The 24,657-nt window shown below is 53.5% G+C and overlaps 1 protein-coding gene across 7 annotated transcripts in view; it reads left to right on the plus strand.

Annotated features, from left to right (window-relative positions):
• Llgl2 (LLGL scribble cell polarity complex component 2) overlaps positions 1-22,741 on the plus strand; it is a 35,556-nt gene extending 12,815 nt beyond the window's left edge. For 3 of the 7 annotated variants that reach the window (XM_006247728.5, XM_006247729.5, XM_006247724.5), the window contains exons 3-26: positions 7,334-7,431; positions 9,047-9,128; positions 9,390-9,505; positions 9,895-10,053; positions 13,905-14,067; positions 14,168-14,300; positions 14,557-14,611; positions 15,153-15,307; positions 16,348-16,565; positions 16,643-16,710; positions 16,794-16,947; positions 17,037-17,141; positions 17,428-17,720; positions 17,822-17,972; positions 19,073-19,229; positions 19,868-19,984; positions 20,101-20,267; positions 20,689-20,953; positions 21,172-21,331; positions 21,552-21,580; positions 21,815-21,862; positions 22,046-22,091; positions 22,179-22,240; positions 22,455-22,741. In XM_006247728.5, coding sequence (XP_006247790.1) covers positions 7,334-7,431; positions 9,047-9,128; positions 9,390-9,505; positions 9,895-10,053; positions 13,905-14,067; positions 14,168-14,300; positions 14,557-14,611; positions 15,153-15,307; positions 16,348-16,565; positions 16,643-16,710; positions 16,794-16,947; positions 17,037-17,141; positions 17,428-17,720; positions 17,822-17,972; positions 19,073-19,229; positions 19,868-19,984; positions 20,101-20,267; positions 20,689-20,953; positions 21,172-21,331; positions 21,552-21,580; positions 21,815-21,862; positions 22,046-22,091; positions 22,179-22,240; positions 22,455-22,462 — 3,009 coding nt within the window. In that variant the 3' untranslated portion in view covers positions 22,463-22,741. The remainder of the gene's footprint in view (positions 1-7,333; positions 7,432-9,046; positions 9,129-9,389; positions 9,506-9,894; positions 10,054-13,904; positions 14,068-14,167; positions 14,301-14,556; positions 14,612-15,152; positions 15,308-16,347; positions 16,566-16,642; positions 16,711-16,793; positions 16,948-17,036; positions 17,142-17,427; positions 17,721-17,821; positions 17,973-19,072; positions 19,230-19,867; positions 19,985-20,100; positions 20,268-20,688; positions 20,954-21,171; positions 21,332-21,551; positions 21,581-21,814; positions 21,863-22,045; positions 22,092-22,178; positions 22,241-22,454) is intronic. The other 4 variants (NM_001127549.1, XM_006247725.5, XM_039086428.2 and 1 more) reach the window with 3 other exon arrangements.
• The last annotated feature ends 1,916 nt before the right edge of the window (positions 22,742-24,657 follow it).

The following is a 24,657-nucleotide window of genomic DNA, read 5'->3' on the forward strand; positions in this document are numbered from 1 at the left end:
CTTTGGTCTGTACAGCCCATGGCCTGGCTCTGTGAGACTTGATTTGGTAAGGCCTTTGCCCTTCAGACTTAGGGAGGGGAAGGGCTGATGGCCTCAAATTGTTTGTCTGGGAGTAAATAGGAGAGAGGAACTGGATGCACCAAGCTAGACCTCAAGGTTCTGCCCGTGTGGTGGAGCCGGCAGTGTGGGCTTGGAGGGTAAAGTCAGACCCGGAGGACTTGAGACTGAAGAGTCATCTCCACGGCAGCCACTTGCCCGCCTGAGGCCCAGGGGGATGCTGTACCTGCCAGTGGCTTTGATCATGTCAACCAGTGTGGCATTGATAGTTTAGGAAAGGTAACCCAGGTTTCCTTCTGTACAGTCAGAGGATGGCCTCAGGAGGGTTTCTCACCATTCTCACTGGCGATGTCTGGGGCCTGTTGTGCCGAGAGGACTATCCTGGGCATTGTAGCTAGCAGCACCCTGGTTCTGACTAGATGCCAGTCTCATGCCTCTGCCCAGACGTGACCACACAATGTCTCCAGCCATTATCAGTTGACACCCGGGCTTCTGGTTGCTCTCGGCTGAGAATGTCTAGAACCAGAGGGTACAGTGTAGAGGGGGTGCAGATAAAGAAGGAAAGTGGGTATCAAGGAGGACCGTGGGGGTCTCAGCCAGGAGCAATTAGGATTCATTTAGAGGAGTGCTGTATCCGGAATTTTTTGAAGTCAGGGTCTCATTATGTAGCCTTGGCTAGCCTCTAGCTTACTATGTAGACAGGCTGGCCTTCAATTCAGAGATCCGCCTGTCCCTGCCTAACCCTACCCTCCCAAATACTAAGATTAAAGGTTTACAGTGTACCCCGCCATGCACGGTCACTCTGAACATTTTGATTAGAACAGGATGGAAAACAGGGGCTTCTATCCATGGAGAAATGTCTGGCCCAATGCTGAGCTTTGACCCGGCACGTGCTGGCCCCTCACTGTGAGGCCTGGGCAGGCAATGATCCTCTAGAATGGAGATGACTTTAGACTCAGGTTGAGTGAGAAGTGAACAAATCCAGTGTAACATGAAGGGCAGAACACGCATGTCCATGGAAAGGACACAGAATCAAATGGAGCTTGGGCCACTTAGCAGACTACACACAGGAATTCTTCCTGTGTAGGTTAGGGTCTGCTCCTGCACAGTGGCTACTCACAGTGTGGTCACGTCTGGGAATGCCACCCTGAAAGATCAGGCAGCCCGTGGTGGGCTTGAGGTGGAGCAAAGGCACAGTGACATGGCCACAAGCCTGACGCCCAGACAGCTTGTAGATACCAGCTTCTAAACCAGTTCTAGGCCTTTCCCTCCATCCTCTTCCAGCCAAACTCCTTTACACCGGTGCCAGCAAGATGCCTCACACAAAACACAGACATTGCCCCAGGGCCATGAAGGTTACCTGTACATGGGCAGGAATTGTGACCATAACCAGAAAAAGAGCTGGCTGCCAGGGGACTCAGTCTAGGTCATAAGCTAGGTGCCTGGTATCAGGGCTGGGTGTTACAGTTGTTGGGGCAGGGATTAGGAGCAATACAGCCTGGGCTTTGGTTCTGATTCAGCTCTCACCATGGTGACTGAGTAGACCTGTCTGTCCCTCAGTTTTCTCTTCCATGAAGTGGACATTGCTAAACATCCCAGTGAAGGCTGGCACAGTGTAAAAGTTTAATTGCTTTATTTATTTATTTATTTATTTATTTACATATATTCTCTATGTATGCATGTTTTGCCTGCATGTCTGTATGGGCACCACATACATGCCTGGTGCCTCCAGAAATCAGAAGAAGGCAGTTCCTGGAACTGGAGTTAGGGATGGGTTGTGCCCCATCACGTGGTTGCTGGGAACTGAATCTGTGTCCTGTGCAAGAGCAGCAAGTGCTTTTAACTGCTGAGCCATCTCTCCAGCCTCATGTTTAATCGCTTCTTATGGGACCCACGCCTAGCATAGAGTGCCCTCTGTTCAGCTCTTTCTCACAAGGACTCACAGATGGCTGTTGTGCCCACTGCACAGGTGGGGAAACTGAGGTCTCCAGTGGTTGGCAGCCTACGCATATCCCTGAGGGCATCTCCCATGGACTATCAAGGTCTGGCCCCCTCCGCTTACTGCCTGGGTGGCCTGAGGGAAGTGCTAACGTCACCTCTTGGAGCTCAGTGTCTTTACCTGCCATTTACCATTCGTAACCTTTTACCACATTTACCTCAAACCCAGTAAGACAGCTGAGGTACTGTATAGGGGCCACTGAAGACCATCTGAGAGAACAGAGACTATCTCAGGGGCTAGACTTTCTACTCAAAGTGAAACCCTGCTCCTGAACATTGCTTGGGGCCTGCTTGCCCCTCTGGTGAAACCCCGGGCACCCGCCAATAACCACACCCCGGTGTGAGCAGACCTGCGCCTAAGTACCTGTGCTGGGCTGTAGCAGATTCCCCACCCACACCCCTAACCCCAGTAAATGGCGCGTTCCTGACCAGTTGCCCAGCCCAGGCCACACCGTTTTGTTGTGGCTTTTGCCTACATGGGCACCAGTGTCAGATGACAACCACACACAGAAGCCAAGTTGCTTGCGCCAGGAATCTGGGCTTACCACACCCAGTATCTGGCAGGGCCACCACAGGCAGGGGATGTGCCCTTCCTCCCTCCTCCTGTGGCCCTAAGCAGCTTCGGTGGGCTCTCTTTTCAGCCCCTGACAGATACTACAGGTTCCCCAAGGCCTTGGCCTTGGAGGAGAGCCCTCCCTAGCTGAGTGCAGGGTGAGGGACAACGTCTCCTACCCACCCTTCCCCCCTCCCATCTCTCACAATCTGACAGGGCTGTGGGCTAATATTACAGTCCAGTAGCCTCTGTATCTTTGCTCTCCTTTCCCTGTCAAAAGAGCCCATTGTTCTCTTCTCCCTTGGCAGAGGTCACCTGAGCCCAGGTAGCAGGACAGGACAGGGGCTAAGGAGACAAGGGACGGACACCTAGTTTTATCCTGAGCTAGAGTTCTCTGGGGTCTGGAAATCCCGTGCTTGAGGATTCTCTGAGGCTGTACTCGATGCCCCCTGTGCTCTGGATTACAGGGGGAACTCTTGCTGGTACCCTGTGAGCACCTCCTTTGAGAAAGGCCATCTCACTCTTCCAGGGGCCTAACTAAGGTGGGGAATTACCACCCTGTAGAACTTACCCTCAGGACTCCAAAGTGTGAATGTTTACAGGAGTCTTAGCTGTTGTGGAAGGAACAGCCAGTGTGGGCAGGGCACTTAGGTTCAGGGGAGTTGGGACAGACACTCCTTCCCTTACCTGCTTTCCCCAGGACACACCCAGGCTTTCCTAGGTCCTCCCTGTTTCTTGCCTTGGCTCTAAACCACATCCTTCCTCCCTATCCCCAAGGTCCACTGAGTCTTCCATGTACCCCTACCCAGCCTCTTCACCGAAGCACTGACCTGAGGAGTCGCTGCTCACTTGGGCCCTATCCTGGTGGGGCGGGGGGGTGTCCTGTGGAGGAGCTCGTGTCTTTTATTTGTCTTTTGAGGGCCACTTCATCCCTCAGTGTTATCAGCTGGGGGTGGGACACATTGCAGAAAACTGAGGACCCTAGCAACCAGTCGACCCGGGATAGTTGTTCTCACACTGGGGTGAGCAATCAGAATGCACACCGTCTGTATCTCCAAGATACCTCGTGTTCAGTCCAAGGACACACTGCTCAGGGCATTACGGGTGTCTTTCTGGTGAGGCCTATCGAGCCTGACTGGGTGCCTGTTCACAAGTGGCCTTTGGAAGAACAGGGAGGAGTGGTCCCAGTGTCCACTCGACTCTGAAGGAAGTGAGGAGTACCTGTAGGCGATGGGGGATGCCCAACCTTTGCATAGGAAGGGTTCGAGCAGGACTGCAGGAGTGCTTAAGAGTTGATGGGCGCAGGGCTGGAGAGATGGCTCAGTGGTTAAGAGCACTGACTGCTCTTCCAGAGGTCCTGAGTTCAAATCCCAGCAACCACGTGGTGGCTCACAACCATCTGTAATGAGATCTGATGCCCTCTTCTGGTGTGTCTGAAGACAGCGACAGTGTACTTATATATAATTACATAATAAATAAATATTAAAAAAAAAAAAAAGAGTTGATGGGTGCACGTGGCCTCAGAGTCCAAGAAGAGCTGCAGGTCTGTTTCTCTTTGACTTTACTTACCTGAGGATAAGAAGTTAGAATAATCTAAGATGGTTTGCTGCTCCAGTAAGAATGTAATGGGAGTTTGGGCTGTGCAAACCTTTAATCCTAGCACCTGGAAGGCAGAGGCAGGCGGATCTCTGAGTTTGAGGCCAGCTTGGTTTACAGAGTGAGTTCAGGACAGCCAGGGCTTTGCAGAGAAACCCTGTCTTGAAAAACAAACAAACAAACAAACAAGCAAACAATATAATAGGAGTCATGTATGTAATTTAAAATTTCTAGCATTAAATAATCAGAATTAATTTAGATAAGAATTCTGCTTAAGGGGTTGGGGATTTAGCTCAGTGGTAGAGCACTTGCCTAGCAAGCACATGGCCCTGGGTTCGGTCCCCAGCTCCAAAAAAAAGAAAAAGAAAAAAAAAAAAAGAATTCTGCTTAATATAAGCAAATATCTTTACATGTAGGCAATACAGTTATTAGTGAGATGTTTATATATGTGAGTTTGTTGGTTTTTTTTTTTTTTTGGTTCTTTTTTTCGGAGCTGGGGACCGAACCCAGGGCCTTGCGCTTCCTAGGCAAGCGCTCTACCACTGAGCTAAATCCCCAGCCCCGTGAGTGATTTTATCTGTGTGTATGAGTGACTGAATATCTATATGCATGTACTGCTCACAGGCCAGAAGAGGGCGCTGTATCCCCTGGAACTGGAATCAGAGACAGGTGTGAGCCACCATGTGGGTGCTGGGAAATGAACACAGGTCCTCTGCAAGAGCATTCAGTGTCTTAACTGCTTAGCCATCTCTCCTGCCCCTGATTCGTTATTGATACTAAGTCACTCAGTTTTGGTTATTTTTTAAAGATTTTTTTAATTTATTTCATGTATAGGAATACATTGTAGCTGTCTTAGACGCAGCAGAAGAGGGCATCAGATCCCATTACAGATGGTTGTGAGCCACCATGTGGTCGCTAGGAATTGAACTCATAACCTCTGGAAGAGCTGGCAGTGCTCTTAACTGCTGAGTCATCTCTCCAGCCCAATTCTGGTATTTTTTTTACCCTTTATAACAGTCTCAGTTGTAAAATAAACTCTTTGAAAAGCTCTGTTTTAGGAGTTTGGAGATCGCAGCTGTAAGGTGAGGCCTGAGGTTGGCCTCCTCTTCAGGATGTTTTAGTAAAAACAGTTGAAAATGTTTCTGTGTGACAGAATCGAATGTACTTTCTTTCCTTTTCTGTTTTGTCATTTTGTTTTGTTTTTTGAGACAAGGTCTCCTGTAGACCAGGCTGGCCTGGAATTTACCATATAGCCAAGGCTGCCCCTGAACTCCTAACTCTTGCACCCCACCCCACCCCCCAGTGCTGGGATTACAGCTGTGAACCACCATGCATGGTTTGAATAGCCATTCATATGTTTAAATTGGTTGGACTAGATGAAACTTTAAATGTCATCTCCTTGAAGCTGTCACACTCCAGATGAGTCATGGCTGCACATGGCTACTGTCCTAGGCTGCTCAAGGTGTGAGGCCTCCTACTGGGCTTCAAGCTCCTGAGGGTTTATCCCCCACTCCACCCCCAGTCCTCCAAATCCTACATTCCAAAGGCTTTGGCCTGAGCCACCACTGCTGGTGGTAAAGGGGAAAATGTTAATTTCAGGAGTTTGGAACTTTCTCCTGGCCCCTGACTTCTCCAGGCTTCCACAACCTGGGATCAGCCAAGGCCCAGCAAGGACCAGGAGAGCTTGTCCCACAAAACCTGTGTGAGTTCTCTGCTCTCCTTTTTCTGGGAAATGTTTGCATTCCAGACACTCAACTATCTACCCGAGCCTTTTCAGACTGCATTTCTCACATAGCTGAGCAGGGGCCGGGACTGGCTGGGGCCCTCCGCCTGGGGTCCTGCATTCCTGGCCGACCATCCAGGTACGGCCATTTGCAAGGCACACTGTGTACCTGCCCTGTCCACCCACCCAGTTGGCCCCAGGTATCCCTCTCATGAGACATTTGTTAGAGCTGTACTCCCTGGCCTGACCTCTTCCCGTGAGCCCCTGGGCTGGACTGTGGGGAAGTGCGGCCCTTGAGTTTGCTCTTGCTGTCGCCTGGGCTTATCTCTGTGCTGCTGGCGCCCTGATAGGGCTGCTGGGTAACACTGACAAGAGCCCGGGGGCCACCTCTTCCCTCTCCACACTGCAGATTTAGCTAAGCAACTCAAAAGGCCACTGATTGCCATTGTACCCTGCTTTAACCTGTTTCAGCAGAGTCAGTGCCCCCTGGGGCAGGAAGCTGATTGGGAAGCAGAAGCTCACACCTCCCAAGGGAAGCTTGGCACCTGCTGTCTATTATCCACACCTCGTCTGTAGCTTCTCACACACCTATGGTGAAAAAGGCCCAGAGCTGCGGGCGGGGACAGAACTCTGGGAGGGAGGCAGTGACCCCTCAGGAATGTTCTCCAGCTGTTTTTATTTTCAGCTCCTTCTAAAGCCTTTAGCCACTGGGTGATTGCACGCAGATGAACAACCTGGAAAACTGTTCCTGTGCATGAACAGGCCTGGGAGTGTTAGCGCAATGCGATCCAGTCGCCCCTCTGTGTCCTTTCAAAAATCATGTGTAACCCGGTGTAGTGGCACACGCCTTTAATCCCGGTACCTGGGAGCCGGTGGCAGGCATCTACCCAGCCTGATGGCCCACATAGTGAGTTCCAGGGCAGCCAGAGCCACATAAAATAGAGTCCCTGTCTCCTCCACCCCCTCTAAATTATATATGTGTAGTTTATATGTATGTGTGTATAGTTATAGATGTATGTGTATAGTTATATATAGTTATATGGTTACATAGTGTGTGTGCACACATGTAGGTGTATGTGTAGTGGTCAGAGGACATCTAGGGATATGGACCACAGAGATAAATGAATCCAGTTTTTTTTTTTTTTTTTTTTCCCTTTTCTTTTTTTTTTTTTTTTTTTCCGGAGCTGGGGACCGAACCCAGGGCCTTGCGCTTGCTAGGCAAGCGCTCTACCACTGAGCTAAATCCCCAACCCCTATGAATCCAGTTTTAACTGCAAGTTCAGAGGTGCAGAGCTCGGAGCCCCTTTTCCTCCTTGAGCTGTGGTTCCACAGCTTAGCCCCACCCTGCGGGGACATGGGGACTTGAGGGACGTTGATAGGGCCAGCCCATGTGCTTCTCGTTGTAGACAGTGGAGCATGGCTTCCCACACCAGCCCAGCGCCCTCGGCTATAGTCCTTCACTGCGCATCCTGGCCATCGGTACCCGCTCTGGAGCTGTCAAACTGTATCCTTTGCAGTGCCTGTTGCCATGGGGGAGAGGCTAAGGTCGTCTCTGGGGGTGGGGTAGGTGAGATCCAGAGAGTCTGTCTTATCCTGCTTCCTCTTGGGCACTTGGTCCAAACGCTGGGAGAGAACTTAGCATGGTAAGCTGTGTGTCCTTTAGAGGAGGGGTGGGCTTAAGCTGTGTGTCCTTTAGAGGAGGGGTGGGCTTGTTTTCTCTTCTCTGGCTACTCAGGTCCCCCTCTTGACATGGACTTGGAGACGTCAGGACTTGAAGTATACTTGCTTGTAGGGCCCTGGGTGACTCCCCCTTAGTCCAGATGAGTTAGTCCAGATGAGTTAGGCTTGGCCCCAGCGTCTTTCCCTTCTGCCTCGACAGGACGCTAGACTAAAGTAGGTCCCAAAGAAGGCTGTGTCCAGTCACTGTAAGGAAGTGACAGTGGGGAACAGAGGATGGATACCTCAAAGACTGGCGGGCATGTCTCTAGGGAGGCCTGGGTTCTGTTCCTTTGATGCCCTCAGCTCTATGCCCCTGACAAAAGCAAGTGTCACGTGACCCATCTTGTCCCTGAGAATGGCGCAGATGTCCATCACTCAGAAGGCTGCTCTTAGGCCCTGAGTGGAGTTGGGCGGTATGTTTTAATTGTTTGCCCCCCTCTTCCATAAGAGCCCGGGGCACACTGGCCCTGCACTCTGGATCCACAGTTGAAGGTGGAAGGGCCTTAGGCAGGCATCAGGGGCTAGCACTTGGGCAGCCACCCCACCCCACCCCTGTCAAAGGGGAATAAGTGGACAATGCTTGGCAGAGACAGGCCCTCCCTGACCTGTAACCAGACATTACCTACTTGGATAGTCTTTGTCCACAGCAGAGGGTGCCTGGATACAGGTGGTTTCAGCAGGGAGGCTCCACACTGGGACAACTCCTCCAGCTAGCCTGGGACTAGCTGGGCCCTGAGCCCTAGACAATGTCTTGCATTCCTGTCCAACCTACACTCGCTAAGAGGCCTGAAGAAGTTGGGAGACAGGGGCCCACCCTGGGTAGCTGAGCTTCGACCTCCTCCCACAAAGTCCTCCCCCTTCGGCTCCTGCTACGATGACCAGCATGAGTGACAGCTGGTTGGGCGGGGCTGGTGTGTACACAGGAGGCCAGGCCACAGCCTTGCTATCACAGTCCAACCTTCCCCCAGCTGGTTAATCATTACCAGCCAGGATCACATCCTGGTTGCCAGCTGCTGGTGCCAACTCTGAGGGCAAGGCTGCTGGGGGTGCCCCCCTACCGTGCTCCATGTTCTCATAGGTGCCACCAGGTGACAGGTGATAGGCCTGTTGTTACAGCTCAAGTTGCAAGGGTGGTTTGGAGGGAGGGGGGACAATCTAAGGGTTGCTAGGATAGGGATTCGCCCCACCCCCACCTCCGCACCCACACACCTGTCCTGCTGGGGCAACTCTTCCCAAGGTCAGATCATTGACTGAGTTTTACCCGGCCATAACCACTGCAGTCCACCCCCACCCTGTGTCCCCGGACATGGGTGCACAGACCCGGACATGGGTGCACAGACCACCACTAATGTTGGGGAGGATTGCTGTCCAACTTTCTGAGGTTTTCCTGAGCCTTCTAGATATGGTGCCCCCGGGGTAGAGTTCATGGGGCTTCACAAAGAGAACAACGCTGTGTTGCAGATCCACTTCCTGCCTGGTCAGGTGAGCACCTGCTGGGGGAGGGACCTCCCTGCTGCCTTCTTAACCCTCATATCTCTGGAAGGGATAGTGTGGCAGCATGGTGGGGGCGGGGTGGGGACGGGTGGTCCTGGACTCCTTCCTTCTGTCCACCTAGAGGTTCACAGGCCACCCTGAGAGCCACAGAGAGGCTTTTTCTACAGGCTGGGCTGCCTGGAGAACTAAAGGCCTTGAAGAAGGTTGCTCTCTGTAGCTAGCAAGCTCCTGTCCCCGTTCTCTCCCCAGTGTCAGCTGGTCACTCTGCTGGATGACAACAGCCTGCACCTGTGGAGCCTGAAGGTCAAGGGTGGGGTGTCAGAGCTGCAGGAAGAAGAGAGCTTCACTTTGCGTGGCCCCCCAGGGTAAGGGCATAGTGGTCCCCTTTCTTTTCTGGGCCCTTCCTACTTTATTCCCCCTCAGTTCTAGGGCAGGTTCATCTCTTGGATCCTGTTGAACCGTTGGCAGTGCCACCATCTCATGCCCTGACCATCCTTAAACAATGCTGGGCTGTGCCCTTCCCATACCCACGTCTTCCTGTGCATAAGAGTGCCAGGCTCTTTCCTCGCCTCCCAGTTCAGCTCCTGCCACCTGTCTCCCACCTTGGTAGGATGTAGAATGATTATATCCAAGCTCAAGATGCTCTGAAGCCAGCCAAAGACAAGGCTTTCCCCCGGGCTGGTAAAGACATTGCATCCCTGGGGTCCCCCTTCCTGGACAGCAGATAGCTTATCAAACTCTGTCCCTGTTGCAGGGCGGCCCCCAGTGCCACGCAGATCACTGAGATCCTACCTCACTCCTCCGGAGAACTGCTCTACCTGGGCACCGAGAGCGGCAGTGTGTTTGTGGTGCGGCTGCCTGGGTTCTGCGCACTGCACGACAGGACCATCAGTTCAGACGAGGTGCTGCAATGGTGAGCTGCCCAGCACCTCAGGTGTGGGCCACAGCCTTCTCGCTTTGGTCCCCAATCAGGGCCATTTTTCATTTCTATCCCAGGAAGTCTAAGGGGCTTCAAAGTAAAACCCTCGACTTTCTACCTGGTCCCCATCTGCACCTCAGTCAACCCTGTATCTGTTAACGTGGTGGCCCTTAAGTGGTGTTGTCAACTCACTTAAAAGTGAGGGAAGTGGCTGGGGTGGTAGTGCACGTCTTTAATGCTAACACTCGTGAGGCAGAGGCAGGTGGATCTCTGAGTTCGAGGCCAGCATGGCCTACAGAGTGAGTTCCAGGACAGCCAGGGCTACACAGAGAAACCCTGTCTCAAACCAGAACAGAAACTGTACTGAAGCCATGACTCGGGTTAAGAGCACTGGATGATCTTTCAGAGAACCCAGGTTCCATCTACACGTGGTGGCTCACAACCTTGTCAGTAACTGTAGTCTTAGGGGATCTGACACCCTCTCTGGCCTCCAGAGGTACTGTATACATATGGTACAGAGACATACATGAAGGCGAAACACCCAGGGATAAAATAATAATAATTAATAATAATAATATAATCTACTACTAATAATAATAATAGTAATAATAATAGATAAGGGAAGTGAGCCCAAAATTCCAGTGTGTCAGCAACTCCTTGGTCCTGTGTACTGTGCCCACGTGACCACAAATCTCCAAGCTCTGAGAACTGTGCAGTGAGGGAGCCCAGACTCAAACTTGTTGCATCAGCTGAACTGGCCGCAGCCGACACCTCAGGTCTGGGGCACTGTGCTATGGCTAAAAAGCCTGGAGGTTTGTGAGCATCACTTCTTAAGGACAGATCTGCCACAGAGAGGAATTCAGAGCAGCTCTGGGGAAGGGGGTGTGTGTGTGACAGAAATCTGGGGCAATAGAATTTGACAAGAGCTTGCCAGTCTCTTTGACTGGAACGTCACTGGTGGGTGACAGGAAGTCTATACACTTCCAAGGCAGGTGGCCAATGGGCTGGGACTCAGCCCTGGGAGCCCTGGACCAGGCTCAGGACATAGCTGACAAGCCAGGCTCTCCTAGCTTCCCCGTGGGGATGAAGCAGGACCCCTCTGTCCAGCTGCAGCACTGCTGGCTTGGGGGCTTCCTGTGTGGGGTGGGGTCCTTCTGACTCCAGCCTCTGTTCCGTTCCCACTTGACAAGGCAGGGCAGGGCAAGGCTAGGGCAGCACACCTGAGGTCACAGCAAAGCAGTTTGTAGAGAGATGGCTGGGATGGGCTAGCGTCCAGTCTATGGGCAGGACATTAGGAGGACCAACTCTTGCACAAGCAGCCCCGTCAGGGCTCAGCCTTGGCCCCAGCCTCTCGCCCCTCACCCCTCACCCCTAACTCCTCACCCCTTGCCCCTCACCCCACGTGGCTGGCTGAGGCTAGTCTAGTCAGGAGGGGCTAGAGTACCTGAGAATTCCTGCTAGCAGTCTAAATCTTCCTTCATCATTTTTTTTATCTTTATTAACTTGGGTATTTCTTACTTACATTTCTTTTTTTTTTTTTCTTTTTTTTCGGAGCTGGGGACTGAACCCAGGGCCTTGCGCTTGCTAGGCAAGTGCTCTACCACTGAGCTAAATCCCCAACCCCCTTACTTACATCTCGATTGTTATTCCCTTTCCCGGTTTCCGGGCCAACATCCCCCTAACCCCTTCCCCTCCCCTTATCTATGGGTGTTCCCCTCCCCATCCTCCCTCCTTCCTTCATCTTTCACTCTGAGTCTTACCTAGGTTTGTTTGGGAGGTTTTGAAGCAGGGTCTCACATAGCCCAGGATAGCCCCAAACATGCTATGTATCTAGAGCTGGTATCTAGATTTTTCTATCTCCACTTCCTAAGTGCTAGTTTTATAGTTGCAAGCTATAGTTTTTACACTATTACATGGAGTCTAAGTTTTTTCAGTTTTCCTCCCATTAAGTCTGGTGACATTTAACAAGGTCTCCAGGCAAAGAGGAGACAAGAGGAAGACGGAAGTTCTTTATCATTGTCGTAGGGTGTTCCCTCCACCCCCACCCCCACCCCATCTGTGCATGTGTGCGTGAATGTGTGTGTGTGCCTGAGTGTGTGTGCGCGTGTGTGTGCATGCACATTAGTATGTGCTAGGAATCAAACCCAAGGCCTCAGGCATGCTGGGAAAGCACTCTGCTGAGCCACACCCCACCCATACTGCTGTATTTAGTGGCCTAAGATTGGAAACCATCTGATTGCCCGACACTTTTCCTTTCTGATGATATTGTTGGTGTTCATTAAGGAAGCCTTAGCCAGGCCTGGTGGTGCACACCTGTAATCCCAGCATGGAGGGAGCGGAGGCTGGAGTTTACTCAGGAGCACTGACGTTTGCAACAATGTGGATGGGATTAGCATTAATGGTTTGCCCAAGGATGAGGTGCTGAGGCTCCCTAGGCCTCACTGGCTGGCCAGCCGGACTGACCCAGTGAATTCCAGGTTCCACAAGAGATCCTGTCTCTAAGGCAGAGAATAGGAAGACAGTGTCGAATCTGGCCCTCCCATGGGCATCCTCCTCACACAGGTGTACACACATGACCACACATACACTCATACACACAACAGCAGCAGCAAACAGCCATCAAGATGGCTTGGCACACAAAGTTTAACACTGGCCACTCAAACCCCACAACTTGTACGTGATCCCTGGGACCCAGGTAAAATTAAACAAGAGATGACTTCAAAAGATTGTCTTCTGACCACATGCATGCCATATTTGCAGACATACATCATGCATACCGACACAGTAAATAAAATAAAATTAAATTAGAAAAACTAAATAAGGGGCTGGAGGGTGGCTCAGAGCCATGTCTGCTCTTCCAGAGGACCCAGGTTCAGTTCCTGTACCCACACAGTAACTCACACCCATTCCCGAGTCCAGTTCCAGGGGATCTGCTGCCCTCTTCTGGCCTCTGTGGGCACTGCACACACATGCTTTGCTCATAGGGATAAAATAGATACATCTAATAGAGTAAACTTCCAAGAAGCACAGTTAATTGTTCAGCAACTTAAATTCCTATAAATTCCATTAAAAATGACTTTGGGGTAGACAGATGTTCCCGGGGCTAAGTACTTTCTACTCTTGAAGAAGACCAGACTTCAGTTCCCGGCCCCCACATCAAATGGTTCACAGTCATCTTAGCTCCAGCTCCCAGGGGCTCTGTCACCTTTACTGGCACCAGCGTTCATGTGCACATGCCTACACACGGGCACACACATGTATACATGGTTAAAAACAATAAAATTATCTTTTTAGGGGGTTGTTTGAGACAGGGTCTCTCTATGCAACTCTGACTGTCTCGGACCTTGCTAAATAGACCAGGCTGGCCTCGAACTCACAGAGATCCACCTGCCTCTGCCTCCCAGCGCTGGGATCAAAGGTGTGTACTACCACACTCAGCTACTTTCAGTTTATCTGTAAAGACTGGAGTCTCATGTGGCCCAGGCTAGCCTTGAACTTGTGTACAACTGCATTTGATCTTGAGCACCTGGTCCTTCTACCTCCTAGGTTTGGGGATTGTAGTGTCTCTCATCCTACCTGCCTCCTGAGGGGGGTGTGTGTGTGTTCAGTATAAATACCATATTTTTTTTTTTATTTATTTATTCTTTTTTTCGGAGCTGGAGATCGAACCCAGGGCCTTGCGCTTGCTAGGCAAGTGCTCTACCACTGAGCTAAATCCCCAACCCCATAAATACCATATCTTGTTCCACATGACCCCCACTGTGATGTGGCCAGCCCCACCATCTTCCCAGGCTGGCATGTGAGGTCCCCACTGTTGCATGGGCTCATGGCACTCCCTTGCCTAGGTTGCCAGAGGAGGCCCGGCACCGGCGAGTGTTCGAGATGGTGGAGGCTCTGCAGGAGCACCCTAGAGACCCCAACCAAATCCTCATTGGCTACAGCCGAGGCCTCGTCGTCATCTGGGACCTTCGGGCCAGTCGAGTGCTCAGCCACTTCCTGAGCCACCAGGTGGGTGCTGTCTGGAAGGGCGGCTCTCCAGGCCCACGTGCAGACCAAAGTTCTGATCCCAGCCTCTCATCTCTTCCTCTCTTCCTCTCTTCCTCCACAGCAACTGGAGAACGTCAGCTGGCAGCGGGATGGCTGCCTGATTGTCACCTGCCACTCTGACGGCAGCCACTGCCAGTGGTCCGTGCCCAGTGACACCCAGAGCCCAGAACCTCTGCGCAGTTCTGTACCTTACGGTCAGTGCCTCTGTGCAGAGGGTCCGACTCTGTCTTCTGCCTCAGAAGCTCCCGAGGGCAGTCCTGGACTCAGATGCCGGCTGCCTGGCTCACAGAAGCAGAATCTGGGCCCAGAGAGGTTCAGGGCTTGGTTTGCTTGTGCCCCCTGTGGCTGCCTCAGGGAACTACACAGAGGAATCCTCCCCAGTACTTGTGTTTAGTGTAGGGGATCTCGACCTTGTGGGAGACCTGCTTAAGCTAACATCTTTTCTTTTAGGTCCTTTTCCTTGCAAAGCTATCACCAAAATCTTCTGGCTTACCACCAGGCAAGGGTGAGTGCTGGTGCCTCATCCCTCCCGCTCTGTATAGACAGCCTCTCTGGAAACATCCCCAGGGAGACAGTGACGACTGACGACCTGCTAGAATCTTGGTCCCGGTGGGGGGCAAATTTGTTATTTGTTAGACCCCCTCAGTGAGCAGTTTCTGCAAAATCCCTTCCCATCCCTTCCTTCAACCTTCCCAGAGAGATGCTGTCCACTGGAGTTCTGGACTCTGTGGCCACAGCCTCAGCCTCATTACTGTAGAAGGAAATGTACGTAGTGAGGCCTGGTGTGGGGACAGTTTCGGAGGCCACTGTACAAGGGCAGGGTTGGCTATGGAAGCCCAAGGCTCCTAGCCTGGATGTCCCACCTCAGTGCTGCAGTCAGGAGGAAATGGGAGTCTGGCCTCATTCAAGCTCTGGGATCCCGCAGTCTCTAGACCCTGCCTCAAAGGCTGAGACTTGTCTCTGTATCAGGTCTCAGATGCCAACACAGCTTGTGACTGTTAAGAGTTGTCCAGAAGCCCCAGCCCACCTTTCTCCTGTGCCTACAGGTTGCCCTTCACCATCTTCCAGGGCGGTATGCCCCGGGCCAGCTACGGGGACCGCCACTGCATCTCAGTGGTCCACAATGGCCAGCAGACAGCCTTTGACTTCACCTCCCGTGTCATCGACTTCACCGTTCTCATGGAGGCTGACCCTGTGGCTGGTAGGAGAGCGTTGGAAGTTGGGGTGCTGGGCAGGTGCAAAAATGAAGGCTTTTGGGTACATGTTCCCAAACCTGTCACCCTTCAGTCCCTTGGCCTTATTATCTTTCTTTGTAAGGCCAATGACACCTGGGAACCTCTGTCTCTCTCTGCAGTTCTCCCAGGCGGAGACCCAGTCTGGAATGCCATATTTCCAGGCCACGCCTCTTGCCTGTCCCAACCCCTCCTTAAGGGATTTGGCCCAACTCGGACAGATCTGTGACGCTGGATTTATGCCAGTCCCGCTTGGCGAGAGGGTCCTGGCTTAGATGTGAAGTCTGGATGGGGTAGCAGGTGGCTATATGGGTCAGCTTCATAAATGAGAAAACAGACAAGACCAGCAAGGGTCTTGGTGTAGAAACAGGGACACCTTTGAACTGGGCAGGAGAGGGAGACCATGCCTCCTCTACTGATGACCATGAGCCTAGGTCCACAGTGGTTAGAGGTGCGATGTTCCAGGCGCGCCTGGCTCTGAGTCTTGTTTCGGAGCTTCCCACTCTCAGGGAGACCCTAGGCCTGTGTTTTCCTTCTTTCTCAGCCTCTCCTCCCCTCTTCTTGCTCCAGCTACCTAGCGCTATCCCTCCTCTCATCTCTTCCTTGTTAAGCAGTTCACAGGTGGAGGCCACTCTGTGGGGACACAGACATACTCTCTAGCTTGCTGCCTGTCCATGCTTCAGGCCTCCAAGGCAAACTAAAGTGCTGTGTGGCACAGAAAATACTTACCATCCCTCCCTTGACATCAGGGCCAAGGCCACACATTAGGAAGAATTTCCCAGCGGCGGTAGCTTCTCCCATATCTGACTGAACTCAGGCCTCTTGTTCAGCTCCGAGGGGCACTGGTGTCCGAGCCTCGCAGAGAGGCCTTGGTCATGGCCTGCAGCTTGCAGCACAGGACAAGCTGTACAGATTGATGGTCCCAGCTCCCTGCCTGGAGCTCTGTCTACAGGCCACACGGGGCTGGCTGCCTGCCTCTTTCTAGCCTGACCGTTTGCCTGTTCTCCAGCCTTTGATGACCCCTACGCCCTGGTGGTGCTTGCCGAGGAGGAACTGGTGGTGATTGACCTGCAGACACCCGGCTGGCCGCCAGTCCAGCTGCCCTACCTGGCTTCCCTGCACTGTTCAGCCATTACCTGCTCCCATCATGTCTCCAACATCCCCCTGAAGCTGTGGGAACGAATCATCGCTGCCGGCAGCCGCCAGAACTCGCACTTCTCCACCATGGTAGGGCCGGCCCTCACCCCGAGCCCACTCCTGTCTTGGGCCCAGGTTCTCTTGGACTTCCTGATCTCTTTTTCTAGGAGTGGCCCATAGATGGTGGTACCAGCCTGGCCCCGCCTCCACCGCAGAGGGACCTGCTGCTCACAGGGTAGGTGACTTTAGTGGCTGGGTTGTGCATTCAAGACCCCAGGCACCCTGGCTGACATAGCCCTCACCAGGCTCTGCCCACAGGCACGAGGATGGCACAGTGCGGTTCTGGGACGCCTCGGGTGTCTGTTTACGGCTGCTGTACAAACTCAGTACCGTGAGGGTGTTCCTTACAGACACAGACCTCAGCGAGAACCTCAGCGCCCAGGGTGAGGACGAGTGGCCCCCACTCCGCAAGGTGAGGCCAGGGGCCTGGGAGCCAGGGGTGCAGGGAGGCAAGCTAGGATGGCCCGGTGGCCACTCACGGGCATCCCCTTGCCTCGGCAGGTGGGCTCCTTTGATCCCTACAGTGATGATCCACGGCTGGGCATCCAGAAGATTTTCCTCTGCAAATACAGTGGCTACCTGGCTGTGGCAGGCACGGCAGGGCAGGTAGCAGGCTGGGCAGGGTGGCGTGGAGGGCAGAGTGGTTGGGCGGCTTTGTGAGGGGGGAACAGGAGCCCCTGTCCGAGGGCATCGTTGGGCGCACACCTGCAGCTTTCCCCAGCAGATGCAGGACTCCAGTATCGAGTGACCCCAGAGTGACCACTGTTCTGCCTCCGGAAATGAGAATTTGGACTGGAGTCAGGCAGAGGCCTTGAGCGTTAGCGTGGCTCCTGAGTCCCTGCTGGGCTGTGTCGTGTAGCCTCTGCTGAGCTCTCTGCCACCCCCACCTCAGGTGCTGGTGCTGGAGCTGAACGATGAGGCGGCAGAGCACGCCGTGGAGCAGGTGGAGGCTGACCTGCTGCAGGACCAGGAGGGCTACCGCTGGAAGGGCCACGAGCGCCTCGCCGCCCGCCCCGGGCCCGTGCGCTTTGAGGCAGGCTTTCAGCCCTTTGTACTGGTGCAGTGCCAGCCCCCAGCTGTGGTCACCTCCCTGGCCCTGCACTCTGAGTGGCGGCTTGTGGCCTTTGGCACCAGCCACGGTTTCGGCCTCTTCGATCACCAGCAGCGGCGGCAGGTCTTTGTCAAGTGAGCACCGCATCCGGGGCTTGGGACTGGGACCGGGTGAGGACCTCCTCCACGAGGTGCTGTCCCGCGGATGACCTGACACGACTTCCTACCTCCTCAAGGTGCACACTTCACCCCAGTGACCAGCTGGCCTTGGAGGGCCCGCTGTCCCGCGTAAAGTCCCTCAAGAAGTCCCTACGTCAGTCATTCCGTCGGATGCGCCGCAGCAGGGCGTCCAGTCATAAACGGCGGCCTGGTGGCCCCACGGGCGAGGTGAGGCCCCAGGCTCAGAGCAGCCATCTGCGGCATACAGCTCTCCCTCCTTGGCTGTAAGTTCAGGATCCGAATCCAGATCAAGTAGGTTCACCACCCACTTACCAAGTGGCCTTACATATGCCACGCTGCCTTGGTGGCTCAACTTCCTGCATCCAGAAAGCCATACCTGTGACACGTTAGAGGCAGGTCCCAAGCAAATGTGCAGGTGCTGTCTTAGTCGGAGTCACTGTTGCCAAGATGAAACACGGTAACCAAAAGCAAGTGAGGGCCAGAGGGTTTATTTGGTTTGCGCTGCCCCCTACCACACAAATAAATAAATACAAAAAATAGTAACCCTCGGAATTGGAGAAAGTCTGGTGTCTGAGTCAGGGTCACTGTTGCTGTGATGAGCAGCATGGCCAAAGCAACTTGGGGAGGAAAGGGTTTGTTTGACTCCCACTTCCACATAATCAAAGGAGGTCAAGACAGGAACCCAAACAGGGCAGGAGCTCATGCAGAGGCCATGGAGGGGGTGCTGCTTACTGTTCTGCTCCTGGTGGCTTGCTCAGTCTGCTTTCTTATACAATCCAGGATCACCTGCCTAGGGGATGGCGCCACCTACAGTGGGCTGGGCCCTCCTATATGAATCACTAATTAAGAAAATTCTCTAGGGGCTTGCTCACAGATCAATCTTATGGAGGCTTTTTCTCAGCTGGGGTTCCCTTCTCTCAGATGACTCTCACCTGTGTCAAGTTGACATAAAATTAGCCAAGACAGGGGCTGGGGATTTAGCTCAGTGGTAGAGCGCTTACCTAGGAAGTGCAAGGCCCTGGGTTCGGTCCCCAGCTCCGAAAAAAAGAACCAAAAAAAAAAAAAAAAAAAATTAGCCAAGACAATTGTCTTATTATTTTTCTGTCCCTTTCCTCCATGAAATGCTGGGAAGTCAAGCAAGTTCTCCTCAGGGAACCTCTTACTTGGACAAAGTCCTCTTGGGTCCAAACAGTCAGATTGGCATGGTTATGGCCAGCCCTGCCCCAGAAGGATTAGCATTGATCGAGTTAATGTTCTGAGGAGCAGAGGCAAGAGCCCACCCTCAGACCCAGCCCAACTTCCTGCAGGCGCAGGCTCAGGCTGTGAACACCAAGGCAGAACGGACAGGGCTGCAGAACATGGAGCTGGCACCTGTACAGCGCAAGATCGAGGCCCGCTCAGCAGAGGACTCCTTCACCGGCTTTGTTCGGACCCTCTATTTTGCTGACACCTACCTGAGGGACAGTGAGTGGCCAGCCTACAGTTGGGGTGTAGAACACATCCCTGGTGGGAGACATGGCATGAGGCCACGGATAGATGGGTTCTCCCGGTGTGAAGTCACGTGGGCAGTGCTGCTGCCCAGAACCCTCAGAGGGTTGCTCATTCCCTTGTAAAGACAGAAATCAAGCCAGCACCTGATTTTTCCCGTCCCCTGGGCTTGCCTGCCAGGCTGCCTGGTTTGATAGTCTTGTTCCTCTGCTCACTAGAAGTATGGTCTTAGGCACATTGCCTAACCTTTCTGGCCCTCAGCTTCATGGTGCCACCCAGACAGCACGAGGAAGTGTTCGATACCTTCCTGGTTCTTCCCTTTTGGCTGTGAATGGTGCCTGCTGTGTCCCTGCAATGGCAGAGATGTCCTAGGTTCAGGCTCACCTGAGTGTGGGAGCCTCGTGGGGAGCCTTGTGAGAGTGTAGGAGCTCTTTCCCAGGAGGCCGGTGAGGCCCACGGCACATCCACTTTAGAGGAGGGAACTGAAGCTTAAAGAAACTTACCACTTTGACCTCAGAGTTTCTGTAACAAGGCTGGGTGGAAGCCCAGGTTACCATCTCCACTGAACTCCCAGGGACAGGGGTCAGATTCCCAAACCTCTACTGTTTCGGCAGGTTCCCGCCACTGTCCCTCGCTGTGGGCTGGCACCAATGGAGGCACCGTCTATGCCTTCTCCCTGCGCGTACCTCCTGCAGAAAGGAGAGCGGATGAGCCTGTGCGGGCAGAGCAGGGTGCGTGGGGATGGAACACAGAGGGCCCGATCTACTGGGGTTGGGGAGTGTGGTGTCACCAAGCCACCCATCATAGCCCCGTCCCCAACCTGCTTCTTCCCCTGCCTCCTCTGCAGCCAAGGAGATCCAGCTGATGCATCGTGCACCTGTGGTGGGCATCCTGGTGCTTGACGGACACAACGTACCCCTTCCCGAGCCCCTGGAAGTAGCCCATGACCTGTCCAAGAGCCCAGACATGCAAGGAAGCCACCAGCTGCTTGTGGTGTCAGAGGAGCAATTCAAGGTGCCACGTGACAGGGTCCCCTGGATGTCCCTAAGACATCGGTAGAGTTCAGACCCTGGGTGGACACAAATAGTGGTGGCTGGGGTGGAGTTGGAGTAAGGGCCACAGGGTCACAGGGAATGAGGAAGGGTTCTCGTATGTGTCAGCCTTAGTTAAACCCAAAGGTCAGAGGTGGGAACACCGAGGCAGGACCTGAGTCTGTGGGAGGTACAGAATGCCCACCCTGGATGACAGTGGCCTTGCATCCTCCTGACCCAAGAGCTGCATCTCAGGGCTGGGGGGGCGGGGCACTAAGACCCAGATGCGCTTGCTGCTCAGCACGAGGTGTCCGCTAGAGGACGAGGTCCCAGTGGTAGTCATGGGTGGGAGAACCCACTAGTGGTTATGGTGCCACTCACGCCCGGCTGCCACGTGTGCCCAGGTGTTCACGCTGCCCAAGGTGAGCGCCAAGCTGAAGCTGAAGCTGACGGCCCTGGAAGGCTCGCGGGTTCGACGAGTCGGGGTTGCCCACTTCGGCAGCTGCAGGGCGGAGGACTATGGGGAGCACCACCTGGCAGTGCTCACCAATTTGGGTGACATCCAAGTGGTCTCAGTGCCCCTGCTCAAGCCCCAGGTGCGGTACAGCTGCATCCGCCGGGAGGATGTCAGTGGAATAGCCTCCTGCGTCTTCACCAAGTACGGCCAAGGTGTGTGGGCACAGACCGGGGCCTCAGTGAGGTTGGGGTAGGGCGAAAGGGTCTCTCGGACACTGCCAGGGATGGAGAGGCAAGAGAACTCAGATGTGGAGCTCTGCCTGGCGACTCCGTCTCCATCCCCATCCCCCTGGGAGGGAGGCCCTGTCCCAGCCACGAGGCCCAGGAGAGCCTCGTCTGGCTTTACTCAGGGCTCTCCTGCCTCTCCTCAGGCTTCTACCTGATATCACCTTCGGAGTTCGAGCGCTTTTCTCTCTCCACCAAGTGGCTGGTTGAGCCCCGGTGTTTGGTGGATTCAGCCAAAGCCAGGAACCACAACCGGCCCAGTAATGGCAATAGCACAGGCCCCAAAAGGACCTCCGGCCAAGTCAGGTGAGGACGAAGGCCCAGAGGCCTTTCCACAACTTTGCTTCTTCTGAGGCATCTGCTAACTGGCCAAGATGCATGCCCTCCTTCCCATGCCGGCTGCCAGTCCAGACCTCCACCCCTGTCCGCTCAGACCTAGTCAAACAGGTTGGCCTCACCAATTCCTCATAGAACCCAGATTTTCAGAACCTCGTGGTCCTAACCCTTGTTATCTGCTCCTCCACAGGAACTCACGGAGCCAGAGTGATGGAGCAGGTAAGACTGCTCTTAGGCTGCCATGTGGGGCACACCCGGGACACAGCTCGTTAGCCTGGACTAAAGAGAGGAGAGGGGCCGAGGGTGAATGGGAGGGAAGATAGGCTAGGGGCAGGAGTGAAGGATTTCCTGCATCTGGGGCTCTGGCTTCCAGCACACACTCCCTTAACCCCTGTAATGAGCGGGCTGGGCAGGGGGCCCAGGACAGGCCCACCTGACCACCCTGCCTTCCAGAGACGAAGCCCGGCCCAGTGATGGAGCACGCACTGCTCAGTGACGCCTGTGAGTCCATATGGGGGTTGGTGCAGCTCACATGAGGGAGGGGAGAGGAGCGTGTCTTGGGGTACAGGGCAGAGTTTGGGAAGCCAGAGGAAGCCAGGGATGCTTTTTGTAGGTTAGGGACAAGCCTCTGTGGGACCCCACTGGGAGAAGAGAAAGTGGCCTCACTGGGTCTCTCCTACCCAGCAGGGGTCCTAAAGGAAGTCCAGAGCACGCTAGAGGGGGACCAGGGGTAAGTCACTGCAGCACTGGGAAAATGTGGGGACAGGGAGGATGAGGCCACCCATGGATGGTGACTCCCTATCTTTTGCCACCTCAGGAGCTGTGGCAATTGGCGCTCTCACCGTGTGGCTGTGGGTTGCAGGCTGAGCAATGGCGAAGGTATGGCTGCTGCAGAGGAGGGGAGGGCCTGCTGCCAGGGAGGGATGGGAAGATGATCCCTAAAAGAAGATCCCTAACTGCCATCCTCCAGGGCCCAACCGGCCTCCAGGGCCATCTGAGCCCCGGAGAGCACCAGTGGCATTGGATGGCTAACTAAGGCACGATCGCTGCCCAGGATGATCCTGACCTACTGTCTCCCTCTGTCCTTCCACAGCAGAGTGAATGGGACATCATCCAGGCTGTAGAACGAACACACACTACTGAGGGCCTTTCCAGCCCGAGCCCGGCCAGGGGCTGCCCGTGCCCTGGTCACCTTCCTGCTGCTGCTCCAGGCTTTAGGAGAGGGGAGCTCCCACCTGGACCGCCCGCCCCTCCTGGGCCCTGTCTGTCTTGATCCTTTTATCAATGTCGCACAGTTTTTATTTCCACCCCCTTTTGTAGTGGGCTGGGTTTTAAATTATAAATTTTAACGCCTCTGAGTAAAACTGAGTTTTTAATGAACACTTTGTTTCGTCTTCACTAGTTCCGGTCCATCTCCAGCCTGAGAGAGAGAGAGAGAGAGAGAGAGAGAGAGAGAGAGAGAGAGAGAGAGATTGATTCATTCAGAGAACTCTTCTCCTAAAGTATTTGAATCACCAAGTGTTGCTAACTTTCCAGGACTATTGGTATCTATCCCTCCTCCTAAGATCCCAGTAACAAACTGAGGCGTGATCTGCCAGAGTTCATCCTTGGGGAACGAATGGGTTTATTGAACTTCCTAATAGAACACAGGTGAGGGGTTACCTCCCCTCAGCAGGCCATCCATGAAAAGCCTTTACCAAGAAGGGATGAGGACTCCTGTAAAAATGGATACACATTCTGGTGGGGACCCCTCTCCCCCCAGGCCACTGCAATTAAGGCATAGTTGGCAGCAGGAATAACTGGTTACTTGGGCGAGGATCTTGTGCCCTCGCCCCTGCCCCCACCCCAGGTTAGCTCTGGCTGTCCTAGAACTCACTCTGCAGACCAGCCTTCTGGAACTCGGAGATCAACCTGCCTCTGCCTTTGCCTCTGCCTCTGAGTGCTGGGACTATGGGCATGTGCCGCCACCATAGCCCAGAAACTTCAGTTTTAGAAAGAAAGGAGAGAAGGAAGAAGGAAGGAAAAGAAAAAGGAAAGGAAAGGAAAGGAAAGAAATCCATCAGAGGGCTGGGTAGAGCGCTTACCTAGGAAGCGCAAGGCCCTGGGTTCGGTCCCCAGCTCCGGGAAAAAAAAAAAAAAAAAAAAGAAATCCATCAGAACTAACACAGGCTTTTAGTCCCAGCACTCACTTGGGAGGCAGTCCAGGCTAGCCTGGTCTACATTGTAAGTTCCAGGACAGCCATGGCTATGTAAAGAGACCCGGTCTCAAAAAATAAAAATTAAAACAAAAAGTAAATAAATAATATCCACCAAAGGGCATACAAGTTAGTCCAGTGGCACTTGCCACCAAGCCTGACAGCTTGGGTTCAATCCCCAGGCCACACAGGGTGGAAGGAGAGAACTGACCCCTGCAAGCTGTCTACTCTCTGATCATACTCAAGGACTGAGGTATGAGTGTACACGCATACACACAAATACAACTAAAAATCTACCAGTAACCAGGCGGTGGGGGTGGATGCCTTTGATCCCAGCACTCAGGAAGCAGGGACAGGCAGACAGTCTGGTCTAGACTGGTCTATACAGTGAGTTCCAGGACAGCCAGAACTGCACAGTGAAACCCTGTCTTAAAGCAAACAAAAATCTATCAATAACAACTGGTTAGATTACAGTGCATGAATTCATCAGGACACTGTACAACTGAAAAGGCAGAAGAGAGAAGCTTTGCATGCATGCGTCACAAACCTCAGGGCCAGGCAGTGAGTGGAGGGGAGGCCTTTCATTCCAGCACTCGGGAGGCAGAGGTAGACGGATCTCTGAGTTCGAGGCTAGCCTGGTCTACAGAGAGAGTTTCAAGACAGCCAAGACTACACAAACCCTGTATTGAAATACATACACATACATACATACATACATACATACATACATACATACATACATACATACATACATAGCTCCTAGGCAAACCATTGAATGAAACAGCATTGTGTGCTAATCTCGGTGGCAGTACTGTAGCCAATGAGGTATATCAAAGATGTGATGATTGCTATTTGAGAAAAGCAGTGGGGAGGGCTAGGTATGTAGTTCTGTTAACAGAGGACCTGCCTGGAATCCACAGGGCCCTCCTCAGCCTGGGGGAAGAAGGTCCACGAAGGTCTCCTGCTACTAATGGTTAGTTGCTCTGGGGGCTGGAGAGCCGGCTGAGTAGCGCTGGAGAACACTGGCTGCTCCTCTAGGGGACTGGATTTGATTCCTACCCTCCTTGAGTCTACTTTCCGTCCATGACTCCAAAGGGACGC

This window comes from Rattus norvegicus, chromosome 10, assembly GCF_036323735.1.
Source record: "Rattus norvegicus strain BN/NHsdMcwi chromosome 10, GRCr8, whole genome shotgun sequence".
NCBI classification, from domain to species: Eukaryota; Metazoa; Chordata; class Mammalia; order Rodentia; family Muridae; genus Rattus; species Rattus norvegicus.